Here is a 10,973-nt window from a genome sequence, read left to right as displayed (position 1 = left end):
AGTAAACTCTCATGTAGTATGTTTTGCACATTGTACTCTAGAAATACGGAGACTGAATGCAACATGTGAACTTGTAATTGTCCATGTTTAAGTCTCAAATACTCACACACAGTCCAACACACAAATACAGTACATAACAATACAATACACCAGAGGTGTCTCGTGCAGTGCATTGCATATTTGTGCTCAGAGGTAGCGCACCTGCCCAGGCATCATGCTGTCCGCGGTGCTGAAACAGTGACGTAGACCGTTCTGTTAATCACGCATCCTCTCTTCTCCTGCCATTTTTGTGCTACTGGCTAACTTGCTAATCAAGGGGTCTCCATCAGCAGGAGGCGGAGAAGACTGCAGGCGGCAGAGAGTAGCAGTCAAATCAAAGGACCTGAGCCTTCCCTGGAGAATCGGGGAGTTCCCGCACACAGGAAACTCTTGTTAGAAAGGCTACACAATGTCCGATTTCGACAGCAACCCGTTCGCAGACCCGGATTTCAGCAATCCTTTTCAGGTAGCTGACACGGCTAGCTAGCAAGCAAGCAAGCTAGTATACGCTTGAAAACCCACTGAGGCCAATCTCACTTTAGCATCCCTGCTTGCAGAATGAGCTAATCATCAAATTTTATACCTCGATAGTTTTGTAGAGGGAGTGCCGAATAATTACATGGTCACAACGCACTGTTGCTGGGGATATCTATTGTAAACGAATTTAAAGGAATTATGTCATTTGAGAACAAAGACACATTATGTCAACGTTAGCTAGCTGGGTAGCATTAGCTCTGCCCACCGTCTGTAAACACTTGCTGGCCGCTGCTAGCTTGATGGACAGTTTACCGGGTGGCTAGCTTAGGACAGGTGCATTTTTGTGCTCATATCACAGTGTGTTATGTACTTTCACAGTATCCAGTAAACATTTGGCTCCCTTTGCAGTCATGTAGACTAATATTTTGGAAACACAGACACTGTACATCTGTTTTCGATGTTAAGCAAGGGAACAGGTTATTAATTTCTGCTACAGCTTGCATTTTATTCCACCTTTTATAAACCACACGCTTCCAGAAATCTTAAGGCTTTAATTTCAAGCAACTGTTGAGTCCCCTTTACTTGAAGCTGTGTTTATCAGGGTGTTTAAACTTGCGCGTTTTTAGCTTTTCACAAAACATGGTGGAAAGCCTTAATATTAGTAGAATACCATCATTAAAGTGATACATTTACATGTTGTTTATGTAAACTTCTCACCGCTGATTTTCAGAAACTAAAGGCCGTCTAACGGCATCTTGTGAATGAAGCTTTTGGTCTTGCAGTTTTAGTTTTAACTCCCTAAATTCCTATGTGGACCTCTCTGCCCTGTAGGATCCTTCGGTGACCCAGGTGACACGATCTGCCCCTCCTGGTGGTCTGGAGGAGTATAACCCCTTCACAGACGCCAGAACGGTCAGCTTTACGGGCAACTTCATTGATGAGTAGTGTGCATGCATGCGTTTATGTGCTTCTTAGTCAGTGACCTCGTTTTTATCCCTTACCCTCATCCTCTTTCTCTCCTTCTCCTCCTCCTCCTCCTCCTCCTCCTCTCAGTCACAGAGGATTTCAGTGACAAAATATGACTGTGGCCTAATTACACTTTTTCTTAATGCTTGCACAAATATTAACATAGAGAATGTCTGCTGGGTTACAGGCAGCCCCAAGAAACACCCCCAAATCTACTCCAGCACCTTCCCAGAACACACAGCCTGCCATCATGAAGCCCACAGAAGAGCCGCCAGCTTACTCACAGCAACAGACTCAGGTAAAACACACAGGAGCATTCATATACATGTTTCACATCCAGTTTTCTTCTCATTTTTTTTATTTCAGTTAGGTTGTCAACATGTTTTTGTCATTTGCAATTCAAACTAAACATATTTGGTTAGTCGCACTATGTTTTTCCTCGTCTTTCTACTTGGTTATTAATATAAAAAGAGCTGTGAGTGTGTTATAGCCATTAAACACACAGTGCCCAATGTGCAAGTGCTGAAAAGTAATTGAAAACATGGCTGTGAAACATTTCTTGGGAAGCAGTGTGTTAACATCAGTTAACGTCTAGCTTGGAGTTGATGAAGAGATGGAGTTTTTTGTAAGTATGACAAGTAAAGAGGGTCAGAGTGCAAGTGAGGAAGATAAGAGAGAAAAATCTGTCAGACAGAGGTGGACATCAACAGCTGGATTTATTGTGTAAAAGCAGGCCTATACAAGAAAAATGGAAATGTAACCTGTTAGGCCAAGAAGCACAAATGTGTAGATCATTGCAAAATTCCTGTCTCTTCTTGTCCTGTTACATTCATCACGTCTTGTCTTGTTTATTTAACTGGAGCAAGTTCAGCACTAGATACAAACCGCTGAGGATACTCATTAACAGAAGGTCCAGAAGGCCTCAAAAAATCAAAGAAAACTTTGGCTTGGTGGCGTTGTTTTTTCAGTCACAAATTTTATCTGTGAAGAATGGTGGAGGTTTTGTTATTGGGGGATATACGGCTCCCAAGGGAACTCTAACTCTGACATTAATCTTTGATTTTATTGCTGACAGAAGCAACGGGATGAACCTGAATTTACAGTCAAAGCAGCTAAAATGCACTTTAGAGGGAAGATGTTGAAGTTTCCACAAACTAAAGACTTTTCTGAGAGATTAATTTACTGGTCTGAGAAAAAACTCAAGGGAGTCAACTAGGACTGTAGAACTCAAACATTATTAATAGAAATACTGCTTATGTTTTTAAGAGCTACCTTAAACAGTTAATCACATTCTTTGAAAATAAACTAGTATTTTTAATCTTGCTGAAATAAGTGGTACTTTGCACATCTTACACACAGTGCTGGATACGTTTGAAAACATGGGCTAATGTTAGCAGTCTCTCCAACAGCAGACGTCTTTCCTTACATGTCTGTGCAGAATGTAGTTGTACGTTTTTCCAATCAAGTGGTTATAAGCTACTGTACTCTTGACACAGCCTAGATACGAGTGGGCTGCAAACTCACACTAGTTTGCGCAGCTGTCTGTCTCATTTCCCACCTGCTTGTTTACAATTTCCCATCAGAGAAAGAGAGCGGCGCTGCTTTCTGTGGTGGGTCGCTTAGTTAACCAGCATTTCTGTTGCAGACTAGCAAAAGCAGCAGTGTTCAAATGTCCTTTTTTTAGCTAGCTCTGTAGATCCCTGTGTACAAAAAAGAACAGTTAAAGGTGGCTAGCGAGTCCCAGAGAACCTAGACTTTGGGCTCTATGTGTTAAAGGTGATCAAAATTGAAAAAGAACCAAAAATGTGCAACTGTCCCCATACCTGCAACTATACAACACTCTGTCCTTTCCTCTTGTTCTTCATATACTTATCTGATTTCTGATGGCCCATCAGCGGCGTAATGAGGTACTGCCTTTTCATTTAATGTTCCCTGCACCCTTTCATGTCACTGTCTTGAATAGTGTGGATCCATTTAATGACCCTTTTCCACCTGTAGCATCACTTTAGAGTTGTATAGAACTAGCTGTTAGAGGCAAGTGGGTGAACTGCAGTTGTTGATAAGTTTTAAAGTCGGAGCCCTTATTTTCCCTTGTTAAACTAACATGTCTGAGCTTTCCCTGAGTGAAAAAACCTTTACTTACATCATTGGACTTCATGTCATATTGGACCTCTGTCAGATGTTGGATTGTGAGCTTTAAGATCACATCTGTGTTTGTCTCAGGACCAAGCGCGTGCTCAGGCTGAGTTGTTGAGAAGGCAGGAAGAGCTGGAGAAGAAAGCAGCAGAGCTCGATCGTCGAGAGAGAGAGTTACAGTCCCACGGAGCCGTCGGAGGTCAGTCAGTCCATCAATTACCCATTTGAATCACTCACACGCTTCAACCTCAAAGTCTGAATTCTGGGTCCCACTCAGAGCTGGACTAGCAACAGCGCTGATCTAAAAGTGGACTTCTTACCTTGACACTAACATATCAGGCGTGGCGCACAATTTGTGAAGAGCATTTTAATTCTGTGCAGGTACAGTATTACATAAGTATGGAACAGGAAATGTTCCAGTTTAAGTTTTACATTGAGCCAAAAAATGTCAAGGTGATCAAATGGACCAAAGTGTGTTGCTGTGTGTGAGTGTATGTGTGTGTGTGTGTGTGTGTGGTGCAGGATGGGAGTGAAAGCGACACACAAGCTATTGATCTTAGTGAATGTCTGATTTACAAAATTGGAGATTTAATACAAGTTGCATAAAATAAATAAATGGTGATTGACAAACACAGAGTTTTAAAACATAAAAGAAAGTATTTCTCTGTATTTGAATTAAGAAGGCATTATGTTATAGTGGATGTTCATGTTTAAATGTACAAAGGACAAATCTAATTGAAGTAGAAATGAATAGACTGAATGAAACAAACATTTCATGTCAATCACTCATACTTTATTCACATTTACTAATTGTAGGATAATGTCCGTGGTGATAATAAATTGTAACATATTTTTCTGGCTTGTTAAGATTCTTGCAAACAAATCTGTTAGTATCCTTAATAATATTTTAGCTTTAGATGAAAAAGCTCAATATCCAACCACTGCTTCGTTTCTCCACGCAGGGCGGAAGAACAACTGGCCTCCACTGCCGGAGAAGTTCCCTGTTGGTCCTTGTTTTTACCACGACATTGCAGTGGACATTCCTGTAGAGTTCCAGAAGACTGTAAAGATTATGTACAACCTTTGGATGTGTAAGTGGACCATTTAGCACACCCCATCAATTTCTTTCAATATTAACCACATCAAGTGGGTCTACAAGACCTCGTGATGCGAGTCACTTAAGAAACATCAACCGTTTGCTCATTCACAAGAATCTGTATAGAAAATGTTGCTTAGTATAAGTTTAGGTTTACTCTGAGGTTCTTTGTCATCTTTGTTTATCAGTCCATGCAGGCACGCTCTTTGTGAACATGTTTGGCTGTTTGGCCTGGTTCTGTGTGGATCCAACTCGTGGTGTAGATTTTGGCCTGGCTATGCTCTGGTTTCTGCTTTTTACCCCATGTTCTTTCGTCTGCTGGTACAGACCGCTTTACGGGGCTTTCAGGTAAGCTGAAACATGAAAAACCAAAAAGAAAAACACTGCCTTTCCACTGATATTTGGGGTCCAAGTCTCTATAAATATGTGGGTTCAGTTTTTATAGTTGAAATACAATAAATTGTATACACAGGAATAGGGCTGTTCGATATAACGATATATATCGGATGACGATATAAAAACATCTATCGTTTCATTTTATGCTATCGTTTGTTTCGTGGTGTCGCAAAATAAACTGTTTACGGCAATATTTTTTCACATGTTTTGATGGTCACTGTAGTGGCTATATTAATTTCTTAAAGTTCTCTCTTTCTCTTATATTTAATATAACCACACCACGACTGACAAGCGCCTGCTTTTATGCGTTGTCGTTAGCAACAACGACGGTAAAACCATCGCATGTCGGCTTGTTTATCTTCCACATAAACCTTTCACAATAAAGCTCAAGATCCTGTTGAGACTTTTCACAATAAACCGAATCATGTAAAAGAGTATGCAGAATATTTACGGATGAGAAGCAAAAAAGAGCCGTCAGGTGCTAAAAAATAAACCTTAGACTCAAATGTTAGAACAGGCTTTTCCCAGCAGCATGCCGTGTAATAAATACTCACAAAGAAATGGCGGCCGTTACAATTTATGTCTAAAAATGTATAGTTTCATGCATCGGTTAAAACACTCGACTCCAGGTACACGACGCCCAGCTGGAAACACTTCACGCAAGTCGAGCTGCCCGAGATTTACAGAAAATGTTAAATTTTTGTGATTTATATCGTTATCGGGATGATAGATGTCTTATATCGGGATATGAGATTTTGGTCATATCGCACAGCCCTACACAGGAAGGTTGGAAAAAGCCGCCAAAAAAAGAGATTAGGAGAGTAGGTCTAGGTGAACACAGACCTACAGGTATGTTCTCCAAAATCATTTCTGCTTTATCTCCTGTGACTGTGGCCGATCAAGGCTATCTTAAATAAAAACACTAACTGCCTGTCTTCTTCTTAAAGGGTGAAGCAGCTCAGGGATTTAAAGTTACAGAAAACCTGTGTGCCCAGAAGAACAAGCTCAAACAGCATTTCTCAAACATCACAAACCCTCAGCTTCTATAAAAACTGAACAGATGTGCACCTTCCTTTTAACACACATAAATTAACTTAAGATAAAGTTAATAGTTTTCCAAATATGAAACTGGTAAAAAGAGTTGGGCAGCTGACATTGCCATGTTCTTACCGTGCACTCGACTATTTCACGCATAAAGGCTTTGAGAGAATGAGGGAAGGATTAAGTAATTAATGTTTAATGGAGGATGAACTAGTGGCACAGTTTGACTTTATTCCCTCCACACTGCTCTCTTACCGTTTCTTTTTTTTCCACCGTAGGAGCGACAGTTCGTTCCGCTTCTTTGTCTTCTTCTTCGTCTACATCTGTCAGTTTGGAGTTCACGTTCTACAAACCATTGGCATCACTGGTTGGGGAACATGGTGAGTATTTTGTACTTGAGCTGATCCAGGCACCGTAGATCAGTGTGCACTGAAGATCACATTGTCATCTTGGTTTTTTCCTTTGTCTTGCCAGTGGTTGGATCGCAGCTCTAACTGGCCTGAACACCAGTATCCCAGTAGGAATCATCATGTTACTCATCGCAGCCCTCTTTACTGCTCTGTCTGTGGGCTCCCTCATTATGTTTAAAAAGGTAACGCAACACAAAGACGGCATCCTTACAGTGACAAAGGATATTATTAGTAAAAGGTTTTGCTGTGACAATATTGGGGAGAGGACATAGAGACACTGTAAAAGTGAGATGTGGCACTCTGAGAAATCTGTGGGAGAATTTTGGAATGCCAAAGATGGCAGGAGTGCCGAGCAAATCGACAGCTGAAGTGGGAAATATGAGAGCCAGTTGGGCAGTGGCAGACAGATCTACTTGTAACTGTAGTAAAGAGTTAGGGTAGTGTACTCATTAGCATGGCATTTGTTAAAGTCCTCAGTTTGGAGGAGGCAGACACTGATAATATCTGCTCTCTGGATTGAAACCTAAACGAGGTCATGATGTTCTGTATTTCGCATTTTGGGCAAAGTCACCAAATCAAATGTATATGAAGATTCAATCAATTCAGTTTTTATGTGCAGTTGACCTCCGAAATTAAAGTTATGGCTCGTTCTCCATTCATTTTAATTGGGGCTTTGGTTTTATTAGCTTGGAATAAGTGCCCGCAAATGTTGCCAGGATGGCTGCCAATAAAGAAGACTTGCTTCTACGAGGATTTAAGTGGACAGAGAATAGGGAAACGTCTAGACTAGGGATCTAAAACTACAGCCCACTATGATCCTAAGTTGGCCCTTTACTAGTGTGTCTCCTCCTTTCTCTCACTATAAATTTAATCCTTGTGATAGCTTAGAACAAAGAAAAAGAAGTGCAGTCTCCACAGTGTGACTCAGTTTTTCTATTTGATAAAGAAAGTTCTTGTAGTAAATGAAACAAATCTGTAAGTGCTGCTTTAGTGACTGTTAAATCAACAAAAAAAATTCAAAAGTTTTTATCAATTTGCAGAAAACGCTCTTTAAAATTATTTTTTAGTTTATAGTGAAAGATCAGAGATTTTTTACTTTGATGGTGTTTAAAAAAAAAATCTGAAATTAATGCCACTCTCCACATTCTCCAGAGCTGTCCAGTGGACCAGATTTTATTTTTTTTCCAGCCCATTCTGGGCCCTTATGTTTGACACCCCTGGTCTACATCATCTTGTAGTGTGTTAGGAATAAGCATAGTGCTGTATGCCAAGAAGAATCAGTGCTATGACTGGACAGGAAGAGAAACATCTTTCCTATCGAGCATGCAGTGCTGTGCTGCAGTTCTTTTGGTAAATTTAAACCAAATAAATTGATTGCAACTAATTCCTTGTCTTCTTTCCACAGGTGCACGCGCTCTATCGCACCACCGGTGCTAGTTTTGAGAAAGCCCAGCAAGAGTTTGCAACCGGGGTCATGTCTAACAAGACCGTTCAGACTGCAGCTGCCAACGCTGCAGCCAATGCTGCATCCAACGCTGCTCGCGGGGCCTTCAAAGCTCATCCATAAACAGATGTGGTACACGTGCTCAGTGCTCATTTAAACACACACACACTATACTTAAACACACACACACACACAGACAAAATGGAGATGCACAACTCTGGCCCTGCTGGTCCTCGGATCAAATGGATAATATTTGTGAATGTTTGCCCTGCACCGACACACTTTGCTTAAAAAGTGTGAAGTAAAATAACGGAAAAAACGACCGGAGTTGTTCATCTTCACTTTAAATCATATATCAGCTCTCCTGCATCCACCTGGTCAGCTTTTCAGTCAGGTGACTATCTGCTCACATCTCACAAAACATCCAGCAAGTGACTCAAGGTGTGCTCCGACTGTGTGAGATCTCATCGCACACGCTTGCGCACTCCTTTACTCTCCTTGTTCGTCTGTCCCCTCGCAGTGATCCTAGGTCAGGTACAGGTCGCAGCTCGACCATACCTTTTTTCTGTGAGGGTGATGACCTCCAAACAGCTTCCTGCCTGATAAATGAAAAGTGATCTGACCGTGGTGTTTTGCACATCGTTTGGTTTCCTTGCCCATATACTGAAAGTGGCTGGGCCTCTGTGCGAATGTCTGCTTCACTCTAAGAAAATTGTGGCTCTGATTTCTTTCACTTCTTTTTTTTTTTTTTTTAATATAATCCAGTGCTCCGTCATTAAGCTCTGAAAGGTAAATTGTACCTTGTCCTATATCTGTGCTTCTGTTGTGAGACAAGTACCATTCTTGTTATAGTAAAAAACAAAACAAAAAAAAAAAAATCACAAGAATAGGAAAATGTCTGTATGTTCTTATATAAGGACCTGCCCCCCCCAACAACACCTGCCAGGTGGCCGATTTTTTTCCTGCTCTGTGCGCTACTTTGATTGACAACGTGGGCTGGGTCAGCATCTCTAGATTTGACAGCATGATAGCGGCATGCATGTTTAGCACACCCAAGGTAGCTAAGTCTTTGGCAAAGTCATTCTTCCCACTTCCTTTTGGTCCCAGCTACAAGGAGCTGGTTTTCGGTGAATGTCTGCCTACTTATTCTCCCTCGGTTTTGCTGTGAGGGCTGTTTGCATGTCTCGGTGGCTGCCTGACAGAAGACGACGGTTAAGAGAAGAAAATTGGAGGGAAAAGGGGGATGAAAATTGAACATTAGCTTTTTTTCCCCTTATGTGTGTATTAACGCAAAAACTGTGTGGCCCTCGGTTGTTTTTGTAGCTCCTCATACTCGAAAACTAACGCTGCTATGAATCTCAGAGGCGCTCGGTCGTGGCCTCCCGCTGTCGTGTTTCCTATTGAAAAGGATGCGTACCATTCATAGGGATCAGACCTGCCTTTTCTCACAGAAGAATCACTGTCCACAGTTCTGGATAGAGTGATAAAGCTACCATTTTTCCTGAGATTAACCTGCATACATAAACTTGTAAAAAAAAACATTGACACCGTGTATATGTACACTACATAGGCTAACACTCCATTTTTGTTTTCCTCTGTCAGTAGTGAATTACTGGCATTTGAAGTTTTATAGCCAAAATAAGCATTAATATAACAGAAGATTGGACTTGGGGTGCCGTCACTATGATACACTAATTTATCTACAATAATAACAGTGTTATCCAGCACCAAGTTGTACAGACTACTGTCACTGATGTGAAATATGGATGTGGGTTTCTTTATTTTTTTTTCTTTGTGCTTTAGCACCTCTCATGATATTGGTGACTGTGTGAAGATGTGCATGGCAGAAGACGGGTGATAACTGGCACTGCTGTTACTAAAAATGTATAGCCTGAACTTTATCGTGGACGAAATGCTGTCAGTGTTAGCTAGCTGAGGCTCAGTGATTTATCCTGAAAGAATAAGCCTAGATCTCTGCAGTATTCTTTTGATTTGGACGTAATTTCATCGAAATTCATTGCACATTTCTTGTTTTATGTTGAACGTAGCGCAAGAGAAAAAATGTTTTTATTTATGGTGTAATTTAAGCTGTTTGCATTTTGTTTCCTTTTTGGTTTGTGTGGGGGTTTTTTAATGACACTGTCATAGCATCAGCTAGATTTAAAGATTTTTTTTTAAAGTGTTTAATGACTTTGCAACTTGACCTTGCAAGAGGTGTGCTTGTCGTACGAGGATGTGTGTTTATGGTTGGTATGAAAGAGGAAAAAAATAATAATAAGCTCCCTCAAGTGTTATTCTATGTCCTGAAAAGCTGTGAGAAATCTACCAAATGTCCATACAGATTTGTTTTCAAATCTCAGTTTGTGGTGTGATCCCTTTCCATGTTTTACTTTGAGGTATTCTTTTTCTTACATACACCCACATGAGTCCCATCTATCTATAGTTTCAAACAGTTGTTTTACAAAGCCATGCTGCAGCGGGTAATTTCTTGATGTATTTGATGAGCTGGTCAGCAGTACAGAACAATGTGTTTGAAGTTTGCCAACACAAAACTGTGTTTTGGACCTGTGACTATGTTATTTCACTGAATCAGAGAAAAAGAAAAAAAACACTCATCTAGAAAGGGACACTTGTATATTTTGTAAAGTTGAAAAATTGATCCCCATTATCAAATCACATGTAAAAAGAAGTAATGCACTCTTGTCTGGCCTTTGTCGCATGTGAAATAGTTTGAGTTTTGTATATTTATGGTATTAACATGAAATAAAATTTCAAAGAAATGATTGTGGATTTGTTATATAATTACAAATTTATCCTCTTGCCGTGATTTAAAAACAAACAAAAAAAGAAATTAAGAATGACCATGGACAAGGGTATCTGCTCAAATTCAAACTCGCCGTCAAAATGAGGAAGAAAGGTGATCTCGGAATTTCAGAAACTGCCGTTTTACTGGGAATTTCCCACACAA

The 10,973-nt window shown here is 40.5% G+C and overlaps 1 protein-coding gene across 4 annotated transcripts; it reads left to right on the top strand.

Moving 5' to 3' along the window:
• Positions 1-247: 247 nt before the first annotated feature.
• On the top strand, positions 248-10,216 carry LOC134638577 (secretory carrier-associated membrane protein 1-like). 4 transcript variants are annotated; one of them, XM_063489302.1, is made up of 10 exons: positions 248-505; positions 1,348-1,428; positions 1,670-1,780; positions 3,378-3,389; positions 3,706-3,817; positions 4,581-4,709; positions 4,903-5,062; positions 6,430-6,531; positions 6,626-6,743; positions 7,967-10,216. In XM_063489302.1, exons 1-10 carry the CDS (start codon positions 449-451, stop codon positions 8,126-8,128), a joined length of 1,044 nt encoding a protein of 347 aa, XP_063345372.1. In that variant the 5' UTR covers positions 248-448; the 3' UTR covers positions 8,129-10,216. The 4 variants fall into 4 exon arrangements, with proteins under 4 accessions (XP_063345372.1, XP_063345374.1, XP_063345373.1 ...); XM_063489304.1 differs by lacking the exon at positions 1,348-1,428; XM_063489303.1 differs by lacking the exon at positions 3,378-3,389.
• The last annotated feature ends 757 nt before the right edge of the window (positions 10,217-10,973 follow it).

Source organism: Pelmatolapia mariae, linkage group LG12 (genome assembly GCF_036321145.2).
Source record: "Pelmatolapia mariae isolate MD_Pm_ZW linkage group LG12, Pm_UMD_F_2, whole genome shotgun sequence".
In the NCBI taxonomy this organism is placed as follows: Eukaryota; Metazoa; Chordata; class Actinopteri; order Cichliformes; family Cichlidae; genus Pelmatolapia; species Pelmatolapia mariae.
This window is presented reverse-complemented; position numbering and strand designations above follow the sequence as displayed.